At 38.7% G+C, this 27,010-nt stretch overlaps 1 protein-coding gene across 5 annotated transcripts in view; it reads right to left on the bottom strand.

The window, feature by feature from the left end:
• Positions 1-27,010, bottom strand: part of SPAG16 (sperm associated antigen 16) — a 723,462-nt gene that overhangs the window by 252,507 nt on the left and 443,945 nt on the right. For all 5 annotated transcript variants that reach the window (XM_043505701.1, XM_043505700.1, XM_038422547.2 and 2 more), the window contains one exon: positions 24,508-24,693. In XM_043505701.1, the coding sequence (XP_043361636.1) occupies positions 24,508-24,693 (186 nt within the window). The remainder of the gene's footprint in view (positions 1-24,507; positions 24,694-27,010) is intronic.

Below are 27,010 nucleotides of genomic sequence, written 5' to 3'. Positions count from 1 at the left end.
TAGTCTCTAAGGTGCCACAAGTCCTCCTTTCCTTTTTTCCCTGAGGACAGTGGGCTTATCTTCAAATAACGTATCAGCTGAAATCAGCACTGAATTGATGTCACATTTTGATAAGCATTTCTTAGGAGGCTTGTACTGAAGCTGCTTTTTGTTCTGGTCTCTAGCACGCCCTTTATATAGGTAAAACTTTTGCTTTTTTCTGATTTGTCTTGGATGACTAAACCCAGGTTTTCCTCTTAATCCATCCAAGTTGATATTGTTGCTGGTTGCTACAAGGCAACAGCATAAAGAGGAAAGCTTCCTTGACTTGTACTTTGAGGGATCAGATGGCTTCCCAAGTGACTTTTTTTTTTTTTTTTTTTTTTTTTTTTTAGTATCCTTAAGCTTACTTTAGGCCTGCCTTGTCCAGACACACTGCTGCAGGCACAGTTTTGTGTTTTAGTTTTTCAAATAAAATATCCAGGAAAGTTCACTTTCTAGATTTAATGTTCAATCTTTCCTATACTTTATTTCCAGCAGACTGAATCACTATAAAGCTGGTTGAATGGATGCTTCTGTTATAGCTCCTGTTCTCTTCTATGAGCTGGTATTTATTTTTAGATTTACAAAATGTTTCCATCAGTTATTGGATCCAAGAAGAAAACTGTAAAACAGCATACATCTGTCAGCCCAAACAGATTCCCAAACCAGAATAAATCTTAGCAAGTTCCCTATAATTTCACCCCTCTGGCTAAATGGCTGACAAAGTCCATGTTGGTCAGTTTCTCCATGAATTTGCCTTTTCTCTCAAAACAGGGCATTTTAGCAATTTCAGTACTTCTTCAACAAAAGTTTTTCAAGTTGGGTCTTGAACCCAACAGCGTTTTGCAAATATTTTCAGTTTTGACAAATTGCAAGTTTTCAGTCTAAAAATTAAAAAGTTTTGTTGAAAAACTCCCAACGAGCTCTAGTTAGGGGCCAGATTGTAAAAAGTATTTAGGATACTAAACATGCAGATAAACACCTAGCGGGATTTTCAATAGTTCATAGGTACCTAACTCCTATTGGCTTTCAAGAACTCCCTTAGGAACTTTTGAAAATCCAGCCCTTAGTCTGTATTAAATTGTGGGTGTCTGGCCCAGTTGAAAAATATATTTGCAACATCTTTCTTACAAGAATTTGGCATGATTTAGCAGAATTTATAGTTGAAGAGGAAAAGGCTCTCCCCACTGATGAGTTGGAGGGAGCTCTCCTGAGGCCTCTGTTAAAGTTGACCTTGGGCTCCATGAAGTACTGCCTCAACTCACTTGTATTAAATGCAAGATTCTATCCTTCTCCCTTGTGAAATGTTAACTGTTTTATCCCTATGGACAGGAACAAGCAGCTGGACTTCAGTTATATAGTCCAACGCCAGGGAAAGGAACAAAGACAACCCCCACGCCCCCCCCACACACGATTTTTTTACACAAAAGGACGTATTCCTGAAAAATCAGCTCACTAACCTTCCCAACAATCCATAGGCTGGCCCTGCACAATAGTGAGGAAGGGAAGTTATTGGTTATGTGTGGGGGAAAGACAGACCTAATCTGCTATTTCATTCCCCCAGATTCCTAGATTCTTGATACAACAGGATGGCGTGGAAATTTTCATATCACCCCACCCCCACATAGACAAGAAGATTAGTGTGCAATCTGAGTAATTCAGATTTCTCAATATGCACCTAAGAAACTGTACAGTAATTTGCATTCACTGAACTCCTCATCCAAATGCGCAACCCACCGAAAACCACGCACAAGGTATTAACATAATTCCATTGGAGATCATTCAATTATTCCTATTGATACATACAAGAAAATGACTGAATCAAAGGCACAGTCAGATAAAAATACTGCAGCATGTCAAATCCAAGCTATGCGGCTGCCGCTGAGTGTTAGTGGCACTTCTTCTTTCTTTGGAAGAGATGCCCTTTTCATTCATATCACCATAGCACCTCTAAGGCAGAGTCTATTCATCCTTATAGGGGAAGGTTATAGGCTAAAATGCTAAGTTCCAATCTGTGTCAATATTATGCAGTACTAACATACAGAGTTTGGAACCAATGCTGTGCTATTGTAAGTTAACATGAAGATATGTATATTGTTGGGGTTCCCCCAACAATAGCTATACAGCTTATTAATGGTTCAGTTTGATCTGCTTGGTATAGAGCCGTTATACACATCATTAGTACCCTGGTCCTCTTTTGACTTGATTTTCTTTCTCGTTTTAAAATTGACTGACATTGCTTTCAATCTATGAAATTAGCAAATACTTTTGAAAACAGTACAAAATGGCTGAAACACAATAAATATAAGCACATAAATATTAAAGTGAGTAAAATGAATTTCAGTGTGTTTTCAAATTGGTTTTCTTCAGAGCGGGAGTTTCATTATTTGTCCAAATGAAATGGATTTTGAGTGGGTGGCGGTCTTAAGGAGGCATGCTGCACTATTTCAATGGCTTTATGAGCTTGCGAAGATATGAATAATGGATTTGCTGTGCACTTAGACACAGCACCACAACAAATACAATATCATTCTGGTTCTCTAATAAGCAGCTGCTAGAGTGAGGAATAAAAAGCCTTGCCTCCTGGTCTAATCTATGGGTGATATCATTTTCAGTCAATTTATTTTTCATAACCATTGAAACAAATTACTGCATTGCCTCTGTCTTGTTTTATAGGGAGAAACCACTGAAAACACAGCAAATAAGAGGTTAAATTCCAGAGGTCATCTCTTATTCTAATCTGTGATTTAGCTCTTGAAGGGATCAACCTTTCAAAAGGCAGATGTGCCAGGGTGTGACTAAACAAAGGATACTCCTGATTTTAAAGAGGCAATTTCCAACTGGAAGGGATTGTGTAATTGTTGCCCTAGCTATTATGCACTCAGGTACATAACCAAAAAACTTTTCCACCAAATGCATCCGATGAAGTAAGCTGTAGCTCACGAAAGCTTATGCTGTAATAAATTTGTTAGTCTCTAAGGTGCCAAAAGTGAGGTAAGGTTCCTAAGTCAAGTACTCGAAAGTTAGGAGATGCTTAAATTAAGGTTATCTGTGCAATTTTAATTTCCTCCCTCCCTTGTGCATATGTTTATGGTATAGTCTTTAATTATGTGCTCGCATACTTTTCTCCCACAGAACCTCTGCTGCTATCCTTCCCACATCCATGGCTCATGTCCTCTCCCCTTCCCTCTGCTCCTGCCCATCTTTCTCCTCTTGTTCCTGTCACCCATATGCCATCATCTGCCCCCTCTGCTCATGCCTTTGCCCCCACTTCCTGCTCCTAATTCCCAAGCTCTTTTCCCTGTGCCCCTGCCCTGTGTTTCTTCCTCCCCCCTATTCCCAATTCCTCATCCTTTTACATTCCAGTCAATCAGCTCCTCCTCTATGCTACCTGTTTATAATCAGGAGGAGCACTGAGAACACAGAAGAGAAAGTCTCCTTGCTCTCAGTTCTTGTGCCTGGCATCATGGTGGCTTCAAAAAGAGCTATTGTAGAGAAAGTCCTGCTTTGTCCCTGCAGCCCTTGGATGAAGCATGTTCAGTCATGTGGTGGGAATGGTGCATTCACAATCAGGTCAGACATGGGAGCTGTGAGGGGATGGAGTATGCCCAGTGCAGACACAATTTTCAGATAATTTAGTTCCAAACTCTAACAAGTCTCTCCTGAGCATGTGTGAAACAGCTATAAGATTTTTATTTACAAAGTTAAGCGTATAATTTCCCCTAACCACATTCTCAGAAATTGTGAACTATTTTAGATGAAATTTTCCCAAAAAACTTCCTCTTGAAGAAATGGTTTCAATTGACATGAATGGTTTATATTTTCAGAATTATAAACCACAGAAAACAGAGCAATCTTGTCTATGGGAATCTTAAATATAGCTGCCAATAAGTATATGCTGTTTAATAATGAACACAGACAATGACCAATGCTTTCTTTTTATCTTTAAGAGCTGCCCTCTTCCATATATTGTCTCTAAGTGTCCTAAGGTTTACTTTTTACAAGCAAATGTCCAGAGTTACCCTTGTTTTCAGTGTCATTGAATGAAATTTGAATGAAATTTAAATGAAACTTAAACTGGATTCTGGATTTTACCTCTGTACTTCTCTGAAAAATGGCATTGTGAGGTTCCACGTTCATTGTGTCTCAATAATCCCATTTAAAATTTGCTCTTTTTACAAAATAAGGTTCTTTTCAACAAGTAGCCCTACAAACTCAACCACAGATCTGAAGTCAACATGGAATATTTCCTTTTCACACATGACTACAGATCAGAAAAATTCTTCAGGCTAAATTGTGCCTTTTTTTACACCTGGACAAACCACAACATTTTCAGTGGGATTATATAGGTGTTACTAAAGCAGTAATTTGAAGACAAAATGGGTGGCACAAATATTATTCAGGGCAGCATGTGGTCTGCAAAATCTTAGTTACAAGTGCTAATCAATGAGATGAAAGAACAGAGCTTGACTTGTAGATCGCAGGTTGAATTTGCAGTTCAGGCAGCTAGAAAAATCATTTTTACTTGTAAACTGAGCAAATTTAATACAGAATTAATTGAGACAAATATACAACCCCACAGTGCTCTTTTTACAGTTACTGTTAAGAGTGGAACTGTACTTTCAATTGTGTCTGAGGCTGTACATTAAAACAAAGAGAATACATTTCATTATACTATGAGAAAATTACCTAGACTTTGAATATTAATGACATAAGCAAGGCCCAAAGATTTTCACAATAGGCAGACGATCAAAACAGATTAAGAATAGCATATCTGAATCTGTTTGAAAGTCAGCTGGCCATTACCGTACAGTAAATGTCAATACCTTTATAGACATATGACCAGATCCTGAGAGAGCTGAGCACTTGCAACATCTATTGGCTTTAACATGAGTAGAGAGCAAACCTCAAATAATTGGCCTCTCTGATTATTGTGCACTGATTGTTGTATGCACACTTTAGACCCGATCCTGCACACACAAGTGCTTAACTGTACCATATTAATGGTTCCAGGGGCTTAACTGGGACTAGAGTTTGGTTAAATTTTTCAGACGAATAGTTTATTCACTGAAAAATACAGTGTTGGTTAACCTGAAACTATTGACGAATTCACCAAATTGTTTCAGACATTTTTTGTTTCTTTGCAAATTAGGTGCCATTCAGAAAACAACAAGAGGAGGCAGTGACAGAGAATGAGGTGACAGTTGTGCGATGAGAGCGACAGCGTTCAGTGGCCCCCTCTACTTGATGTGGAGAAGGGATTTGAACTTAGGTCTCCCAAAGTGCAAGAGAATGTGCCCTTCCTGCTGGGCCAAAGTTATACGGCAGGTGTCATTACCAGTACTACCTCTTTCTCCTCTAGCCATTTTGTGACTCTAGACCTTCACTTTTATTTATTTATGTTTGGCCTTTATTTTTCAAAATGGCTGAAAACCAAACCAAACATTTTTTTGACCAGAAACAATATTTTTATTGAGGTTTTTTTGGTTTCCGTTTCGGTTGATTTTTTTTTTTACTTCCAAGAAACTGAAAACTCAATTATTCCCTTGCTCAGCTCTAATGGAGAAAACTCTCAGTTGTAAATTTATAAGCATGTACATGAATGTTTCTACAATCAGAGCCTCACTATTGGCCCCAAAAGCCAGCATGGAGTACATGAAATCTAAGATTATAATAAGGTTAACAGGTCAGCGACTGCTAAGATTTTAAGGGCTGGCACTGTACATTTGGAAGATGTGTCACTGTATAATACTCTCAGTAAAATGTCATAGAATCATAGAATATCAGGGTTGGAAGGGACCTCAGGAGGTCATCTAGTCCAACTCCCTGCTCAAAGCAGGACCAATCCCCAACTAAATCATCCCAGCCAGTGTCATCTTGTATAATATAAGTGTAAGCTATTTCCATCAATAGATTGTGTAAATCCTAAATTGCAGAATGTAATCTTAGTTTGTATCATTATTGTAGGTGCTGAATATGTAATCAAAGTAATGTCAAAAAGTGATTGATAACCTAATAAGAATTTTGCAAAAAGTTCACACAGTCACCCCAGAGCACTAGCTGTTAATTTTATACACCACATGCTCAAGCTATTATTTTCATCTAAACTTTCAAAATGCTGTTACTTCATATCTATGCTATTACCATAAAAATGAAAGAAACAATTATATCTCTAAAACCCATCCTCTAAGCAGAAAAACCTAACATATTAGTTTAACTGCTAACATCAAATATAGTACTGTATTATGCAGATGATAGGTATAACTTCACAGGTCAGGTACAGTACAACTTCAAATATATTCATATTTTGCAGTTTAATGGCCCCAGATCCCTGTATCTGATCTGACTGACAATAGGGGCTTGATTGTGAGCCATTACACACACATGCACCAATGACTAAGGGAATGTAAACCATGTTCTTGCCCCCTGCATGCTCTACCACTATTGCAGGGCACAGGGAATTCTTTAAAAAGCAGTTACTCTCCCTCTTGGGTAAAGAGGTGGGCAAGGACAGGGAATGAAAGGAACTAGGCATAGGGCTTTCACAGATTGCTTTCCCCTTGCATTAATGTCTAATCTGGTTTGTGCTGTGCCCCATAGACAAGGTTTGTGGCAGAGCCACAATCTAGCTCCAAATGTGAAAGTAAAACTAAAGGCTGTAGCCTACAGGGCTAGCCTGCTTGCTTGCCTATATATCTTTTCTTATAGGTTTCCTAGTTTCTGATGGTTTTGATTATTTGTTTTATTATAATAAGTTATAATCGGTTTATAGGTTTATATTAGAGTATATGTTGGCTGTAATGCAAGGGATCTACAGGCCACATCCTGTATGTTGACCTAAGGCAGAGTTAGCACATGTATGTTTGGGACCTTTCACCTAGATAGTGGTGATGAGCTAAAGCAGAAGGTCCATATCTTTAACATAGATAGATAAAGGATATGTAGAAGCAGGTTGGAATAGAGGGCTTCCTAATTTCATACCCTTTGTAAACTTAACAGATACACCACAAGGAAAGAACCAAAAAAACTGGGTAGGGCAAAAATAACAAATGTGAGAATGATCTAATGTCATTAATATGTATGTATATGTCATCAATACGTACAAACATACCAGCCCATGGAGTAAGTGTAACCTAACTTTTTGTGGGCGAGTAAACTAAGTTTGGACATAGAAGGAGGGCTCAAGTACCCAAGCTCTATAAGAGGGGTGACCCACCATGCCAAGGAGGTTTCTGATTTCTGAAGCTTCTAAGTTTCTAAGCTTCAGGGTTTCTAAGCTTCAAGGCTTCTTTGTTTGTTAGTCTATTAGTTCTTAATTGTAAGTTTTAAGTCAGTTAGTTAAGTAAAACTCTACAGTAGCTTGGATAGCTCTTAGCTCTTTAGCTTCTCCTAAGCTCTGCACCTCCCACTCAAGAACTGAGGAACCTGGACCTGAACTCTCTTGGCATGCCAGAGGCAAGGCTGATCCTTTGTCTCTTACCACCAGGTTATCAAGGAAGGGTGTGAGTATATTAATCAAAAGCTTTATAGTATATAATATCACATGCATCTCTAGAACAATATTATTGCATTTTAACTGATTATTTTTACCATTTGATTACTATTTGAGTACTATCCATTTATCTCAATAAAAGTCTTTAAGGCTATATTTATCTCCGTGTGAGCATCCTTATCATATCCCTGAGGGTCCTTGCAAACTCTATGTAGCCTGATTCTGGGACAAGAACCTAATTATCTTCTGATCAGATTAATTGGCAAACCTATAACCCATACTATCCAAATTAATAATATTTAGCTCCTAAAATCAGGAAACAGGGCTACATTCTGATACGCTCACTCCCTCGAAGTAGCACCTTACTCTGTGAGTAATCCTACTGAAGCCAGTGGGACCACTCATGGGATAAGGTGCTACCTACCATGATAAAGAGCATTAGAATTTGACCCTAAATGCTTAGTTCTAATTAGTATGGGCCAGATTGTGAAGCGCTTATTCCTAGCGGTGAGCAACCATACAGACTCGTGTGACTGCTCATGACTATGCGTAAGGGATTCACAGTCTGGCCCTTTTATGTTCCACTACTTACGCTATAGCTATGGCTGAGAAGGTACTTTTATTTTAGGCCTTATTTTCAGGTGCTTAGATCTTTCCAAAGGTGTTACCCTGTGAGTTGAAAATGTCAAGACTTCTCAGATGGGCGGTGGGTTTGGGGTTGATTTGCAATAGATCATTTTAATTCCATTTCACCATTTTCAGTTATCCTGGCATGAAGGGGAGTATGATATACACTGAGTGCACTCATCCTGAACTCTGTTGGCAGAATGGCAATTGGGCTTCTTTGATTATATCGAATTAAGTTTTCAAAATGTGTGGTAAAGCTGGGAAGGAAATGGTATTCCTGTCCTGGGAAATTTGTCAAAACCAACCCTATCCTATAAATAGTTTCAGTTTTGACAAATAGGCATTTTTCAGCCCAAAAAAATTAATCAAAAAAGTCTCTATCAGCTGTAATGCATAGGTCCAATGTGTGAATGCAAATACCATGGCTGCTCACAGAACCTTGATAACTTCCATACATAGACATACATGATATTCCAAGTTTGAATTCATCATCATCTCCCTTTTCCAACACCAAGGCTGGGAAGAACTGATATTATGAGCTAATTCCAACCACATCTGTTGTGAGCTACCATTTGAGCCTTTTGGGTGGGTTGCCTGGATATATCATGTATATCATGTTAGACCATGGACATCCATGGCCTCTCTTACCATGTACTCTTCCACAGAAAGCAAATTACGCAGTCAATATAGGGTCATTCTAGAAACATGGCCAAACCACGGTAGTTGGTGCCTTTTGATGATTATAATCACACATTGCCTTTTCAGTCTTCCACAGATGCCATCATTTCTTAGTGTAATCAAGCTTTGTCACACCTCATTTCAAATGGTTGCCGCTTTTGCTCCAGAAGCTTTGTCAGTACCCGTGTTTCACAACTGTAAAGTGAACAATGAACGTTGTATATAATCTGGTTTTAGCTGTCATGGACACTGGTTTAAGGTTCCAAAACTTTTTTATTCAGACACACAAACATTGTGCTGGCAGTAGCCATTCAGTTCTCAATGTCATCTTCAGAGCAGTTGTCATGTGTTGTGATGGAAACTGTACTAGTAGAAACCGTCTACATGTTTGATGTCTACACTGCTAATGACTAGTTTAGCCTGTTTCTTGATTTTTGATGTTACCATTAATTTGGTCTTTTATTCACTCGGTTTTAATCCTCATTCTCCGGCTGTTGTGTACAGGTTAATTGCTGCTTCTTGGTTGTATTCCTCCATAGGCATTATCATTATGAAATTGTTGGCAAAGTCAAGGCAATTAATAATTTGCCCCAATATCTTGCAGCCTCCATCAATATTACTAAGGGAATTGGATATGATGCTTTTGAGGAACAGAGCATAAAGTAAGAGTATGTACTGCCGTTAGACTCAAGTTTTACTTCAAACCACTTTGTCAGTTCTCCATTGATTCTTACTGCATGCCAAGTTACATGCAGACTCTGCAGTATTTGAATCAGCTTGCTACTAAAACTGTACCAACTGAGTATTTTCCACAGAATTATACCAGTAACATATTTGACACCCCTCACACTGAAAATATAACAATGAGTTTCATTATTAATTAATACAATGTTAAATAAAATGTACAGAGAAGATGGATAAAGGGGTTTTGTGCCACTTGGAAACAAAGCTCGTTCTTCCCTTTCAGATGGTGCAGCTGCAAATCTCTTTCTCTCATGCTGGTCCCAGTCTGATTTCTTCTGCACAGAGATCTGCTATTCTAAGATGACACTTCTGAACTTCATTTTTCAGCACATCCATTTCCAGTCTGTGACACAGATAACTAGACTCTAATAAAACACTCAGCACTAAAGCAAAAATAATAAAGAAGTGGTCAAGTGTTATGCCTCCATTTTTGCATGCCACGGAACATATAGGGTTAGATTGTTCCTTTAAACTAAGCCATAAGTAGCAGTGCCCTAGGAGAAGCCCCAGGAGGACTTGTGCCTCACAGACACCCCTACTGCATATCAATTCCTTCCCCGCATTAGGCCAGCTACTCTGGCTGCTGTGTAGGGTTCCCCTGTCACTTGTTGACTGTGGGAAGTACTGAGCAAGTAGCCTCTGCTCTCCCCACCCTGGCTGGAGTTACTCTCCTCTGCAGCCAAGAAAGGGCCATGACTATTTACCACACATTGAATAGCTGACCGTCAGTGACATTACGCTAGAAGCTAACAGCTAGAATAGAGTCTCTGTCTAGATGGTACAGACATGAGTGAAAAAAAATTGAAAGGCAAAGGAAGTACAATGTTTCAGAATTATCTGGACATTCCAACACATATACAATGGTGACACTTAAAGGTTTCTACCAGTCCGAATGCTTTGTTGCTCTGGTGTTTCATAAATGGATGTATCTGAAATGGGCCTCAGATTGGTAAATGCTTTCAAGCAGGTAGAAAAATTTGGTTGCCCTGGGGCCAAATTCTTTTATGAAATTGTGCCTAAGTACCCATGACAAAACCTGCTCACCACAGGGGGAAGCAGAGAGAAGCAGCTGTCTGCCCAATTCTAGCTACCCCCAAAACCTCATGGAGAAAGATGTTCTCGTGACGGGTCTAAGAGTTGGCTCTGGAAGGGGCAATGGGTGTATATACTTCAGCATATACATCCTCTGACCTGACAGTGGTCTCTTCATCCACTCTTCTTCTGTGTGGATCATTCACAGCTCTAGAAGGAAAGATCTGTGAAGAAGGGCTGCTGCCAGTCAGAATGGAATGACACAGAAATAGCAGCACTTGAGCGTACGCATTTGGGGTCATTTAAACTTTGGTACAGAATTCAACCCAAAGGTATCAGAAAACTGCATTTGAGGAGAGAAAGAGTTGTTGTACTGAATTATATTTATTCACATTTAATGAAGGTACAAAGACAATTCAGTGTCTGCCAACTTCAATAAAGCACCCTGGAGACTTTTTTATACAGAAGAAGTCATTGTTTAAGGGTTTCTATGTGACTCATGTTCACATTGCAGTGATGCTTATCAAAGATGAACATGGGCTGCTTTAATAGGATACTCATATGGTAAAAGACAAGACTTCTGCCATTCGGGGTGGAAAAATCATTTGACAACACAAGATTTTATGCAAAGCCTACTCTTTCTGAACTCTTTAAAAAAATACATCGCTGAAGACTGCCTGAAGCCAAAAGAACTAGAATCCAAATGAGAGCAATTGATATGTATAAAGGCATTCATTGCAACAATCTTTCCCTTTCCTATCAAATGACCAGCTCATCTAATTTCAAACTAGAATACATTAACAGTTAACAGCAGTTTAGGATTCAGGCGGTTTTGCTTTTCCATGTACTACTGCTTATGAATAATAAAGAATGTGCCAGTTCTTGTCATCTGACTAGAGTTATAAGCTATTTGCAATTTTGATGCAACGTATGTGCTTTTGGGTAACACATCTCTTTAAGATGTACCACATATGGTGCATATAAAATTTGCACTAACTGGAACTGAAAGAATATAGAGGTGATGATTGAAATACTTCATCTTAATGAACTGTTCGTTGTCTTTAGTGATTAGTTGAAAATTATCTGACAGCTTTCACTACTGTGTGAATCTCCGACAATAAAATTAATTCTTGTTTTGTTTGGGATGCTGTGGGACAACGTTTCCACGAAATGGGGGTGGAGAAAGAAAAGGTCGCAAGTAAGGAGTTGGATATGCAAAACATGTGATTGGATAAGGAATCCAGTCATTTGGTGAAAGACTGTGCTTTCAGCTAAAATGAACTGCCTGTCCAAAGTGCTGTTTATGGCATTATGCATATTTTATATAGGGCTATGGAAGCTTTCTGTGGAACTATGTACAATATTTTACAAGACCCAGAGTTAAAATTTCTAAACATTGTAAATGAGACAAAATATTCTATTTGCAACAGTGGTGTTTAGATAATAAACACGGATGTTTTAAAACTATTCTAAAAAGTGGGCTCGGTTCTCCAGACCAGACAGAGTGTGTTTGGTACAAGTTGGAGGAGGGGCAGTCAAAAGTGGCTTTAAGTCTGAACATTGCTCTATTTAGTGTTGGCTGCCAGTGATCCAAGGCTGAAATCCTCCTGGCAGCCAGTTAAGCCTTGTTTAGGGTATTTTTGCAGTCACCTTGGGGTTGATGCAGAGCAACTGGAACATACTGATGAATCAGACTCACTAAATGATTTAACAAAGCCATCTTCAAAGGTATCAGATGCTAATAATAAAAGTTTAAAAGGAAACAAAAGAATGTGAACAAAAAATATACATACCAGGGTAAGTTAAATTACCACTGACAGCTGGTTTCTAATTTTAGTGGAAATCATATGTACCTAGCTGAGTGTACAGTTCAGATAACAGAATAAAAACCAAATTTATAAAGAAGGAAACTAAGGACTTGAGGAAAACTATTCCTATTTAGCAGTATCTTATTTTTAAATTATGCAGAAACTTGATCAAAATCATAATTATATTCCTTAATTAATCCAAAAAATAAAATGGCTGTACATTTCAAGCCTATTACCAGAGTCCAACGGGGTGATATACCCTTATTTTTCTAAAAGTTTTTAGCAGTTTGAAAAGAACACACTCCAAAAATACTCCTGCAAATGAACAAATCACACCTCTTTCTTCACTAAAAATCAGTATATGCCACTCTAATACAAGCTACACCCACACAGGTAGCTCCAGTGAGAATACATTCCATAATAGGAGAGAACAATGAACCATCTAGACTTGCCTTTGACAGAGACCAATATGGATGTTTTAATGGAAGTTGTAAAACTCTCATTATGTGCTTTATAATGTAATACTGTGCCATGGAGGGGCATTTCTTCTTGATCCCAGCTGGTGATTAGTTTATGCCCTGAAGCATAAGGATTGATAGCCCTTGTAATTCTAATTGTAGCTAATATAACTTCTGATGCTTCTTATTCCTATAAGTAACTGCTGTCTGATCATTGCTAGACCAAAGTACAGAAAAGTTTAGCTTAAAACTATTTCTTTACATTGTACTATCTTAATGTCTGTTAGAATAATATCCAGTGTCCAGTGTTTTTTTTAAATCACTATTATTATTGCAGTAGTAATTCTAACTTCATTCCTTCCCAAACAGTCTTTCTTTCTTTCTTTCTTTCTTTCTTTCAGAAATTTGAAGAGAATCCATTTGGACATTTTTTATGTTACCAAAGGGTGAAAAAATAGTGTTTCTAACCATGGCTTTACCGCTAACTCACTGTGTGACCTTGGGCAAATCGCTTAACCTTTCTATGTCCCAGTTTCCCCATAAGTGACTGGAGCTCCTAGGTACTATAATAATAAATAATAAACAGTATACATCTACCTTACAAAGTTCTTGTGAGGATTCATGAAGTGCCGTTTGTATGTTGCTTTGAAAGAGATGTGAAATATTATGCTATTTTTATTTTATTAAGATATTTCTTAGTAACTAAGTTCTGTTTTTAAAAATATTTTGTCCTACTCCAATTACATATAAATAAGTAAAAACTATGGAGGTGTTGCTCACAGCTCTGTAGTTAAGAATGAGTTGAGTTTTACACTTAAAGTATAGGTTTCAGAGTAGCAGCCGTGTTAAAAGTATAGTTTCATCTTATTCGTTATGTATATCTTCCCCCAAAATTACTACACTTACTCTTTGGGCAAAGAATGCTTTTTCCTTTGAATTTACAAATAAATCCATTAATTGCATTTATCAGTTAAAATTAATTTTAAAATGGGTTCTTTAAGAAATTTAACATTGAGTGTCCTGTCGTTTTGTCTTGAATTATTTCAATAACCGAACAACAAAGACTCTACAAACTTCCCATGTAGTTAAACCTCTGGAAACTTGTATATAGATTTTAAGATTTTTTTAAAGATTTATTTCCAGGATTAATGATAGCTTCTCTCATTATTCTTTATAACTGAAATTTTCTTCTTCAATGGCAGCTTAAGAGTCTATCTTGTCTATGTAGATGGTAAGCCTTTTGGGACAGCGACTGTCGTCCACTCTTTGTTTGTACAGCACAATGGAATCCCATTCTTGGTTTGTCCCTTGGTACCAGTATAAAAAACATGAGTTGAATTCCACAAAGAATTGCCCTCTTTCAGAATGGCTGGTATCTGTTAATATTCTCAATGGGACCGAGGCCACACACTATCTTTAAAAAACCCCACGGTCATCACCATTCATCCTTCACCAGCCCCTCACAGTGCTCGTCTCTACTTCCAGACAACACAGGGGACCACCATCTTCCTGATGGCAGCAGGGCTCACTCCTACAGGGAACAAGAAGAGGGGATGGGCATTTTAAAACAGGATATTTTATGGCCTCATTCTCACTGAGAACAATGGAAAATGGCAGCCATTTTAAAAGACGGCATGTTAACCCAGGGCTGACTATAGCCACCGTCCTGTTCAGAACACTTAGAGATGGCAGCCACTTTGAAAGTTGGCAATTCTTCACGAGTTTCTCTGAAGGAGAAGATTTTATCCATTAGCCTCTGATGACAGAAAAACTTTCAATTAAGAAAAATAACATTAATCCTAAATATTTCATTTAAAAATTACCCACTACATCCATTCTATTCACCAAGGAGGGCAAGTGAGTAGAACCAGTGCAATACAGAAGGAAGACAGTAGAGCAGAACATGAAGGTAAAGGAGGCAGATTGCACACTGGTTGCTTTGTGGTGCTCTGGTGATGCAAAGCGGCTGCAATCCCAGTTTAACTAGTGAATTAGGTAATCAAAACAACCTTAACTCTGTCCCATGGAGACACTATAGAAAAATTATCAAAACAATGTACTGTATCTTTTAAAATCACAGTTTAATCTCCCGTGGCTCTGCAAACACTGTTATGATGAGTAAATCATAATTGTACAGCTATCACCCGGTGTCATTACAGGGGCATGTTATGGTGATTAAGGGAGCACTAACTGTGTAATTCCATACCCTAACATATTTTTATTTCTTTTACATTTATTCTTACATACAAATCCCCTGAATTCATAACACTTCCTTTGAATAGAATTACAATTGCAGTTCAGCAGTTAGGAAATGCAGACAGTACATAACAGAAGCTAAGGGTATCAGTGAAAAAATCGATTGCCAATAGAGTTAAGGTCAATAAGAAGGAATTCTGAAAATATATTAGTAACAAATAAATTCTTAGCAATGGTATGGCTCCGATATTAAATAAGGATAGTAAAATTGCCAGTCATAATGTAGAAAAGGCATTCAATAAATATTCTGCTCTGTATTTAGAAAGATGAATTGTATTCCTATATTACAGTGATAATGAGATACTTTATATATTCTATCAATGATTAGAGAGGACTATTCTTTATCTTCTATCAATGACTAAACAGCAATTATTAAAGTTAAATGTTTTCAAATTAGCAGGCCTGGAAAACTTGCACCCGAGAGTAATAAAAGAATTGCCAAAGAGCACTTTGAACCAATAATATTGATTTTTAATAAATCTAATTACACTGGAGAAGGTCCAAAGGATTGGAAAAATACCTAGTATATAAAAGCAGGGGGATATTGAATTACAAAATGACAAATAATGGTTGGGGAATAGTCAATAGCAAGTAACTATGGTCCTGATTTTGATACTTTTATTCCCTTGGAAGATTGCAAGGGGGTACTATAAAGCCGTTCTTCTCTGAAGGTGGGTTCCACTATCCTTATGGCACTGGAATAGTGTAAAAGTGCCCGAGCAAGAATGGAGAATTGGCTCAATTAAATTTCAGTGTAAAATTAGAAGAGAATTTGGCCCCTTTATTTTAAATGTTCTTAGTCAGAACAAATAATTTCTCAAATTAAAGGTATAACATAGTTTTTCCATTTTATATACTGTATACAGCATATGCATGCTCCGCGAAATAACTGTCAGTCTGTGTTTACAGTAGGTACTTTAAGCTAAACTTGATTTGCATTTCAGAGATAAGGCCCTGAATCTCTGAAGAGATTTATAGTCAGATAACCACAATTAATCTTGCCATAATGACTTTGACAGCCCTGGATTTATGGTCAGGGAAAACAATCCTGAATTGTTTGCTGAGCTATTAACATGGGCAGCTATATATTTTCAATCTTAGTTACACTGGTGAATAATAAGAGGGTTATACAAAATAATGATTAGCATCTCCTCTACCCCTCCTCCCTACAAACTACTTTCTATGTTTACTACAGAGAGGAGTATGGCCTGGGAAGGTTGGGTATATCTAAATACATCAGTACTTCCATCCAAGCAGGAAGATTAGGTATCTCTATTTACCTATAGATACTAAATCATTACATAGCTTATTGTCATTTCCTTCAGTACATAGCTAGACCTCAAAGCTCTTCAAAACCACCACCAACATTTCTGCAGAACAGTTAATACTGGCAGGCAACGGTGGGTAATATCGATAGCAGTTCTTTTATAGCACTTGCATGTCTCTTGGCGGGAGGGAAAGATGCTGCATTTTTTACTCAAAACAGATCTTTAAATCAAGGGCAAATAGGCACTCAAAGAGAAGAACATTGTTGACGACAAAACTACCTTGCAGTATCCTGATTGTAGGAATGCCATTTATGGCTTGATATATGGCAGACACTTACAAGCTACAGAAAAGAAAAGTGCTTGTGAATAATTTCCATTGCAAAGACCAGACATTTCAGAACCAGTTTCCCATCCTAACAGTAATAATAGAAAAACAAGCATTTAGCAGTTTCCCAACTTTGGTATCACTGACAATTATTATATCTTCTCTTCTTGCAAAATTCTTTACGTAATACTCTACCTAAGTTGTGTGTGTTTTAATGTATTATCATACATGCATTATATTTTTGGAACTGCTTTGTTGCAAATTCTGAGTTAATTCCAACCAGTGATGGAGAGCCCAATACTGATCTTATTTCAAATGCTTACGGAAGTAATGTTTGTGAGTTAACTGATAGAAAAGATGCAAAAAAGACTCCTGATACCAAATTTATTACCCAGGAAAGAAATTGCCTTAGGCATTTGCAGAAATTATATATTTATTGTGAAGGAGTTCCGGGAATTGCTTTATGAAATCTGAGTTTATTTCTAGAGTGGAACAAAGATTATCTTTCATTACTACAAAATGTGGCCTAGTAGATCAAGCACTGGACTGGAACTCAGGAGCTCTGAGTTCTCTGCCTTGCTGTGCCACTAGCCTGCCAGGTGACTTTGGGCAAGCTATTTCTCCTCACTGTGCCTCAGTTTTCCTATCAGTAAAAATGGGGATAATGCTGCTTACATCCTTTGTAAAGCGCTTTGAGATCTACTGATGGAAATGCTATATAGGTACTAAGCAGAATCATCATCAAGGAGAGATTTTCTGCATGTTGCTTATTTATAATGTATCTTCTTTGGAAAGGTGACAGTTCGCAGCAGAGGTGACACGTAGCTGTGGCTGGGGGAGGCACAAATGAGGTTCTGAGGGGTCACGTGCCTCCTCTCCCCTCAATTTCTCGTGGATGCCCAGCAGTGAGGAGGCAGCACTCCCCTGGCAGCAGCACTCTCAGTGTGTCCATGCAGTGCGGGGAGGGAGGAAGCAGCAGGGCGGATGGCTGCTAGCTGAGCTCCTCCCCCACCACATGGGGCTGCTTCACCTTCCCTGCTGCTGGAGTCCCACAAGTTACCTCTGCCTTCATTCCCTAACTCACCTTGGTGGATGGACTCCAGCAACCAGAAAGGCAAAGTGGCCCCATGTAGTGGGGAGAGGAGCTAAGCTGACAGCCAGCCACCCTTCTGCTTCCTCCCTCCCCACGCTGCAGGGATATGGAGAGTGCTGCTGCCAAGAGGAGCGCAGCCTCCTTGCTACTGGGCCTCACCACCAGAGGCACCCCAAGAAATGGTGGGAAGAGAATGTGACCCGCATACTCCCTCCCCGCATCGCCTCTGGTTAACAACCTTGATTTCTGTCTTACGCCTGTAGTATTTTTCAATGTGATGTTTTTCCAGAGTGTTATAATTTATCTAGGACACCCATCTAAGTATGTTGGCAGTGAAAAAAACTCATTGATAAAAATATGAGTTTATTAATACTAGCAATAATTTAGCAGTGGATTAAATTGAATGATTTACCATTGATTACTACAGTAATCATAATAATCCCTCCCCCATCTGATCTTTTTGTTGCATACACTGTTTTCTCATCATACTCCTAGACTGTAAATTCTTTTGGATTTTCATTCCATTCATAATGGGCTCCTGACCCCGATTGGCACCTTTAGGCATAACCACAATACTAATACTATAGGCAGAGCTCTTTACAATGTCTATAGTTAGGGTTGCCTAACTGTTCATTATGAGACCCTTTTTCATTTAAAAAAAATTTTGCGAAACGTTAATAATTCAGGCTGAAATTTCCCATGCTGGGCGTTAGCATCAGGTTGAATTTTTCTGGCATATTTCAGTAAAAATAGTTCAACTGTTTCTGAGAATAAGGCTGGGGGGAAATGCATTGTTTTGCAAATGTTTAAAACCGTTCCCCCTTTAAATTGAGAAGTAGAGCTAGGAGAGTAGCATTTGCCTAAATTAAAAAAATAAACATAGGAAATTACGTTTTAAAAACCTAAGTCAAAATAATGCCAAGATTGAAAAGTCAAGCATTCTAAAAACAAAACAAAAAACAACAAAAAAACCCCACATACTTGTCCTTTTGAATTATAGTTTTAAATATATGCTCACATTTTCCCACATAAGTCCCCTACCTCATTCAGTGCACAGAGTAGACAACGCTTTGAGAATAAATCGGGGTTGTGTAGTGAACGAAGCTTTTATCTGAAGGACTTCTGACTTGTTTATTGCAAGAAGTTGAAAGGTATTGAATGAAGCAAGGGACTGCAGGTAGAGAAAGGATGGCCTTGTGGCTAAGACAGCTGAATTCCCTCTGAGAGAATAGACTGACTATTACATATTCATGCAGTACAGTATAGCTGTTATATTTCTACAAAAAAGGCACTGTACTATATTTTATTCTCTTTTTAGACATAACTTTTGCTATGGAAATTGGTTCATAATGAAGAAAACAGGAAAATACATATCAATTTAGCAACAGCAGATGCTTTTAAATACAGTGATCACTGTACTTTTAAAAAAGATAATATGGTTTAATATCTAACTTTTCTTTTTCCCTTCCTTTAGGCCCCTAGCTTACAACACCATCTGTAAGAACATAAAAATGGCTATACTAGGTCAGACCAATGGTCCATCTACCCTAGTACCCTGTCTTCTGACAGTAGCCAGTGCCAGATGCTTTGGAGGCAATGAACACAAGGCAATTATCAAATGATCCATCCCCTGTTATCCCATCCCAGGTTTTGGCAGAGTCTTAGGGGGCTGCATCCCTGACCACCTTGGCTAATAGCCCTTGATGGACCTATCCTCCATGAACGTATCTAATTATTTTTGAATCCAGTTATACTTTTGGCCTTCACAACATCCCCTAGCAGTGAGTTCCAGAGGTTGACTGTGTGTTTTGTAAAGAAGTACTTCCTTTGTTTTAAAACTGCTGCCTATTCATTTCATTGGGTGACTTCTGATTCTTATGTTATGTGAAGGGATAAAAATAACACTTCCTTATTTCACTTTCTTCACAGCATTCATGATTTTATAGAGGTTTATCATAGACCCCCCTCAGTTGCATCTCCTCCAAGATGAACAGTGCTGTCTTTTTAATCTCTTCATATAGAAGCTGTTCCGTACCCCTAATCATTTTTGTTGCCTTTCTCTATACTCTTTCAAATTCTAATATGTCTGTTTTGAAATGGGATGACCAGAACTGCATGCAGTATTCAAGGAGTGGGAGTATCATGGATTTATATAGTACCATTATGTAGAGAATGACCCTTCACCTGTGAGCAGTCAATGTGGAATTGGGGTCAACTCCATCTGATTGTTTTACAGGATTGGAGCCGTAGGTTGGATCTCCTATATTAGATCTCATCATGGCTTGCTGTTATCAGATCCCCTTTTCCTCAGGGGGGACTGGCCTACTTTTCACATTCTGTAAAAGGGTACATGTGGAGCATACTGTGCTCTGGATGTTTGAGCATTGGCCTGCTAAACCCAGGGTTGTGAGTTCAATCCTTGAGGGGGCCATTTAGGGATCTGGGGCAAAAATTGGGGACTGGTCCTGCTTTGAGCAGGGGGTTGGACTAGATGACCTCCTGAGGTCCCTTCCAACCCTAATTTTTTATGATTCTATGATCTGTCCAATAGTAAAACAAAATCTTTACATCAATCTGCTGACAAGGAGCAGCTGAAGAAGCAGCAGCTCAGTTGTGGGGAAGTGAAAGTGGCTGGTTGCTGGGAGTAACACAAGCTGTACTTTCTTTTAGGAAGGTTGAATTGGGAGCAGTAAACAGCATGCAATATAGATTTTTTTTAAAATAAAGGGAAAATGGAAAGTGGCCACACTGTCAGATTAGTGAGTAGGAGGCTCTGGTAATGGGAAGCAGCACTCAGGAACAGACAGCAGACTTCTCTTTGATGTTTACTGAACTCAGCATCACCTGGCTCAGTGCTTGGGTAATTTTCACTGGGGAGTGCACATCAGAAAAGGTTTTATTTTGAGCCATTTGATGGCTTACAACTGAAGTTTGTCTAATACAGCCAAACCCACTTACAGAGTAAAATCTGAAAGGTGTCAGAGGGTCCACACTAAACTATCAGCACCATGGGATTCCTTCCATTGGTTGGGTTCAGCTCTGACTATACCAGCATAGAGTGGAGACAGGAAAGGGGCTACTTTACTTTACATGTTTACTCTACGGCAGTACTCATTTGGAATCTGTGTTCAGATAAATCTGTTCTATTTCAAACACGAAGCATTGAAATGTATGAAAATGTAAGAGGAAAGAACCCAAGCAGCCAAACAACTATGTCTCTGTTGCTATAGGCAGGGCTGGTATCTTTATGCGCTTGGGATGAATTTTTTCATGGCAGCTGTCTGCCTCAGGCTCTATTTTGGGAGGGAAATTTCAACCAGAACTGTTCAGTGGGATTATCCTGTGGTGATGGCACCAGCTTGATGGCTTCCTGGCAGAGGGGTGCTTGTTTATGTAATGCATTGTCTGACAAGATCCACACTGTGGAGTTCCATAGAACAGATAGGAATGCCATGCAAACCAGTGTTATGGGCTCCCTATGCTGTTCCTGATGGTATGTGATGAGTGTCACTGTCAGAGAGGGGGCAGAGAATGCACTCCTCCCTTTCATACCATCTGGAGTCTCACCCCTAGCTCATCTCCCTCAGCACTTGAAGTAGACTGTGATCCTCTTTTTCATGTGGTACTTGAATATGGAGTACACTGACCTCAGCCAGAGTTGTAGGGGCAATAGGTGAATCTTGGTAAGTGGTATCACCTTTACCTTCCCCTGACTGTAGCTAGGGGTTTAGCTGATCCCCAACAGCAGCCTCTACAGAAGGTGAATCTCCAGCTGCCAGTAAGACAGTTTTCTCCCTATGGTACAAAGGGCCCATTAAGTTTACATAGGGAGTAGCTTGTTTGTACCTACAGCCACAGGTGAAGCAATGCACGTTTTAAAAAGCACTTCATGTGATCTGTCAGGTCTTTTTGGAAGGGAGGGTGTTTTCATTACATCTGTGTGCTCTGCCGAGCATAGTAGGGGTCCAAGTGCTGACTGGGGCCTATAACTGCTTCTGCAATACAAATACATTCATAATAACATTATTATTAATATGATAAAATGTACACTGAATTCAAGTCCTGTTGTCTTTTATGACAGAATAGATAAATTATGCACAGAGAATCCTGACTCATGTGTCATGGACCAGTGTGCAAAATTTTAAGGTCAACATTTTCAAACACAATCTAATTTTCAGTGCCTTTCAGCTTGAGGCATTTTATGAGACAAGAAAAAATATTCTCTTTTTATATCTTCAGTAGGGAATAGTAAATACTTGTCTATTTGTGGGGAGCAGTGTTTCCAAATGTCTTCTATACCCAGTTTGTACATACTGTATATACAGAAAATCTTTTCCACAGGACATCGCGCAAAGAGATCTAACTTCAGTAGAGTAGCTGGGCAGATTCTATTAGTGTCTTTTGGACTCGATATGATCAAATTAAAGTAAATATGCAAGAATGCCGGCTACTGTTATAACACAGAGAAATCAACCAGTCACGTTTCCACGTAAGCTTCCTAATTTAATAACCATTGAGTCTCCTAAGTCTGACCGGGTATATTGTGCCACATTCTTGTACCACCTCCTACTCTAGCTAAGCATTTACACTTTCTCATTACTTAAGATTTTAACCATTATGTCGTGATAGTCTTTCACATTGTCACTGTGCTGCTTACTTGTGGTTGTATGAGTAACTGAGTCTCACCCATTGCCAAATGCCAAATGTACATCAGACTGTACAGAGAAGGTAGAAAGGCTAGCTGCAAATTAGTGTGAGTGGGAGGCTAGGGTTGGTGGCGAAGCTTTGTGTTAATTTCTGTGACAACAAAACCTTCCTTGGTGGAGATATTTTAAGATGTCTAAAGCATAACCACCCCTCAGCAAATTTAAAACCATTCAGACATACAATTAAAGCTATTCTTAGCACTATTCATTAGAGGTCACAAACATGTTTTACATTATGCTGAAAGATAATCAAGTTACAAGAAGTTAGGAAGAGAGGCAACTACACAAGTGATCAATACATGAAGACATGAGAAGTTTCAACCTAATGCCGACCACTAATTCTTGTCAGAAAGACTGCTGCTATAGTTAGGCTGGTAGAACTGCCTCTTATTAAGGTTGCCTGACACTTCCCATTGTAAAAAACCTGTTTTTCAGTTGCATATAAATTTGCTAAATTTTAATTGTTTGGGCTTAAATTTCACAAGCTGGGTGTGTGTTGCAAAATTTATTTATTTATTTCAGTCATAATGGTGCATCCATTCCCAAGGACAAGGCTCGTGAAAAATACAGTGTTTTGTTCATGATAAATTCTGGCAAACTTTCTTTGAAGTGATCTAGAGCCCCTATGCTTTGGCGCAGAGACTTGAATTTTGCAGGAGAGGTGCCGTTGTGCCAGGGATGTGCTTTTTGCTGTCCTGTGAAAATCTGCCCAAATTTGGACAAAAGTTAAGGCTTTGAAAAACTGCAGTTCACAGATGCTCTGTAGAGACTTGCTAGATCTTTTCCAGGTAAGGTACAAAACTCTGAAGACTTCATCAGCACTGAGCATGCTCCAGCCCAAGACTAAGTAGGACTTTTCCTGCAATTGTAGCTCTGGACTGCAGCAGGCCAGGTCTAGTTTAGAAACTGAAAATAAAGCAGAAGACTGTCTCTCCTGTGCTCTCAATGACCCCCGGCGGGAGCCAGGAAGCATGGAAGAGAAAATGGCCTGGTTCAAATGCAGAAGGGACAGAAGCTGGATCTGGGGGGTGAGGGAGATTAGATTGGGACAAGGAGTCATACATGCAAATTAAGAAATATATAATGCCATCTCATTAAAGTGGAAGAATTATTAGCTGAACTGTAGGCAGAAACACACAAGTATTTCTAGAAGTGTCTTCTATAAAGTGGGCTCTAATTTGACCAAAGAAGGAATTTAAGGATATAGGCACAGTTGCCAGTTGTTTTCACACAGTAAATAAGCATCCCAACTTTCACAATAAGCCAAAAATCAAGCTAATCCCATTTCAAAACAAGGCCAAAACAAGCCAATCCCAAAGAACCCCAACACTCTATGACTAGATCCCCCCGGCTTGCAGTCTGGGACTGTGTTGGGCCTACTGTGCACCCCAACTCTCTCCCCCCCTTACACCTGCTTGCTGGGAGTCCATCGAAAAAAAGAAGCAAAACAAGAACAAGCTACAAGCCAAAAACTAGCCAACAAGCAACTCACAAGCCAATTAAGCCAAAACAAGCCCAATTTCTCCTTTTTTTTGTGGGTTTGGCATGTATCCTTTAATCAGTCAGAAATCACACTTACAATACAACTAAAATAAGTGAAATATTGTTTAACTGGTCTACTCTTAGTTTAAAAAGTGTTGTGTAGTCATGCACCAGAAACAAAGCCTAGAAAACACACATTTAAGTTTCTGGCTCACAAAGCACTGATCTTGAAAAAACACCAAGGAAATTCAGATGCAAAATAAAACAATCCTGTTCTGAAATACTCTAAATTACCTGCTTCCCACCTCTCAGCTCATTAAAGCCCTGATCTAACAAAGCACATACGTTCTTAATGTAATGTTGTTATCAGTGGGACTACTCATGCTGAAAGCCAACCATGTGCTTTACTGGAATGGGGCCTAAATATATATCTCTACAGGTGACCTAACACATACCAAATTTTGCTGTTAATTATAGTTCTCAATCAGTTACACAATGATTTTCAATAAGTACACACCTGTTAATGTCCCATATTTTGCTGGTGTTGTCCATGGAAGCAGAAGCCACAAAATCTCCACAGGAATGCCACGAGCAGTCCCAGACTGCACGGCTGTGTCCTTCTAAAGTCAGAATACATTCACCCTTTGTGAAGTTCCATATCCGTACTGTTGTGTCTCCACTTGAAGTGACCAGTTTGGTGCCACTGTTAGCAAGAAAAAGGAAGAGAGAGGGGTCATTAGAAAAGATGGAGGGGAAGATTACTTTGAGGCCTTCTGCAAACCGTCTTTTTCCTCTATAGGAATACAGGATGGGTACCTAGAGTTACATTTTGAATAAAGTGTAGAAAAAATGTGCTAAAAAATCTCAAAGTCCTGTCTTTACACTGCTTTCTGATACAGATGCAGATGAAACTGGCAATTTAGTGTGTATTAATGAAGTCAAATTGAGAGAAAAGAAAACAATACTTAAAATAATTGTATTTCAGTGGAAAGTAAACATAGATTTCAAAAATACCACTTACTTTTTCTAATTTATTTTTAAGGTGATCAGCAATAAAATAACTTAAACTGAAACAATTGCTTTCATAAAAGGGTAAAAGAGGTTTTTCAAAATCCATACTAGTTTTTAACCAATACATTATTATTTAAACATTATAATTCTCTCACCTCTCTCAGTAAGGTCGCATTACAGTAGCTAACATACAGTAGCTTCATTATATATTACATAAATGTGTGAAAATAGAACTCCAGTCAGATTTTTTGTCAGATCTCGAGCTGATGTAAATAGGCATAGGTCTACTGAAAGTAACAGAGCTTCCCCAATTTACATCAACCAACGATCTGGCCTTCTATTTTATTTATAAATGCATCAAAGAAAAGAATGCCGTGAGATCACATACAAAATCTAGTACCACAAATGACTTTAATTCAAATGTCTGAACTACTATTTCTGACATCTCACCCACTGAGAAAACAGCTGTGGAAACACAGAGTCAGAGTTTAAGGCCAGAAGGGACCATCAGATCATCTACGTTGACCTCCTGTGTATCACTTACTTCCAGTCACACCCACACACTAACCCCAACAACTGGAATTAGACCAAAGTCTTAGAGCTCTCAGGAAACTAAACTACTGTGTGGGTGGATCTTGTCTTAAAGATTCAGCAAACACTGGGTTTGTTAGACTTGTGGAGGATGTGTTGTCCAGAGTGGAGGACTCTCTGTTGAGAACATCCTTCCATCAGCCCCTCTGACATGAAAATGTGAGGACTGTGACCAGCTGCAGTACTGACCTCAAGGATCACAGCAGGACATCACTCAGACAAACTGAGATATTCAGTCTTCTGTGCCTTGTAACGGAATGGTCTTTCTTACATCTATTACTTCCTCCCACCTTTTCTTTTCCAATAGATGTCTGACAGATTGTTGTATAAACGTATGTACTGAGACAGCTTGAAACATTTGTCTCATTTATTGGATAGATATTAAGGCTTGTTTGGCATTATGAAATATTGCCAAAGGGCACACTGCAAAACAAACAACCAAACAAAAAACAAAACAAAACACAGAAGCGAGCCTCAGAGCCCAGGTCAATTGACTCAGGCTCATGCTACGGGCTAAAAAATAACAGTGTAGATGTTCGGGCTAAGGCTGGTGATAGGGTTCTGAGATTTGACCCCTCACTACATTTCAGAGCCTGGGCTCCAGCCTGAGCCCTAATGTTTATACTGTTATTTTTATCTCCATAGTGTGAGCTCTGCAAGCCCAAATCAGTAGACTCAGGCACTCAAACTCATTACTGCAGGTCTCTTTTTGCTGTGCAGATGTACCCTAAGTATAGTTTTAGGCCGTTTTTAACAGACGTGGTTCAGCCTGCTATTTCTATCAAAAATCACTGTAAAACCAATTACACCTCATGTCAAGGAGAAACTTTTCAAAGTTGCATCTCCCTGCAGTTTTAAAACCATAGGGCCCAATTCTGCTACCCGTTCTCAAATATTTCCAAGAATAAAAGCATCTAGTATGAGTAAGGGTTGCAGGATGAGACCCTAATTTTGCCAAATTGCTACAAGCAAATGTGTTATTATTAATGAATCATTTGCCATTTTAATAATTCAAGCTAACTCTGAGTTCAAGGGACGTATAAAAGCAACACAGTAATGAGCTATTATTCCTTTTATTCATTTATAAAGACCACATTTTGGGTGATGGGAGGGAATTTACTACAAATATATATTCTTGGGCTAAGAACGTTCAAGTTTTTTTTATTCAAAAATAATTTTAAAACAAATTTGGGAACAGCCATAAAATGAACATGATGGAAAATATGATTGATTCAGAATGATTGCCACATTTATGGTCATTGTGATTCATAATGAGGCTTTAATTTACTTACAAACTTTTAAATACACAGTCCCGAAAAAGCAACATGAAACACAAGTTCTTTGGCCCAATTCTGTCTCTCTTGGGGATATAAGTTAGACATCTGATGTAAGCTGCCCAGAAAACTGGTATACATAGG

Source organism: Dermochelys coriacea, chromosome 11 (assembly GCF_009764565.3).
Source record: "Dermochelys coriacea isolate rDerCor1 chromosome 11, rDerCor1.pri.v4, whole genome shotgun sequence".
Classification (NCBI taxonomy): Eukaryota; Metazoa; Chordata; order Testudines; family Dermochelyidae; genus Dermochelys; species Dermochelys coriacea.
This window is presented reverse-complemented; position numbering and strand designations above follow the sequence as displayed.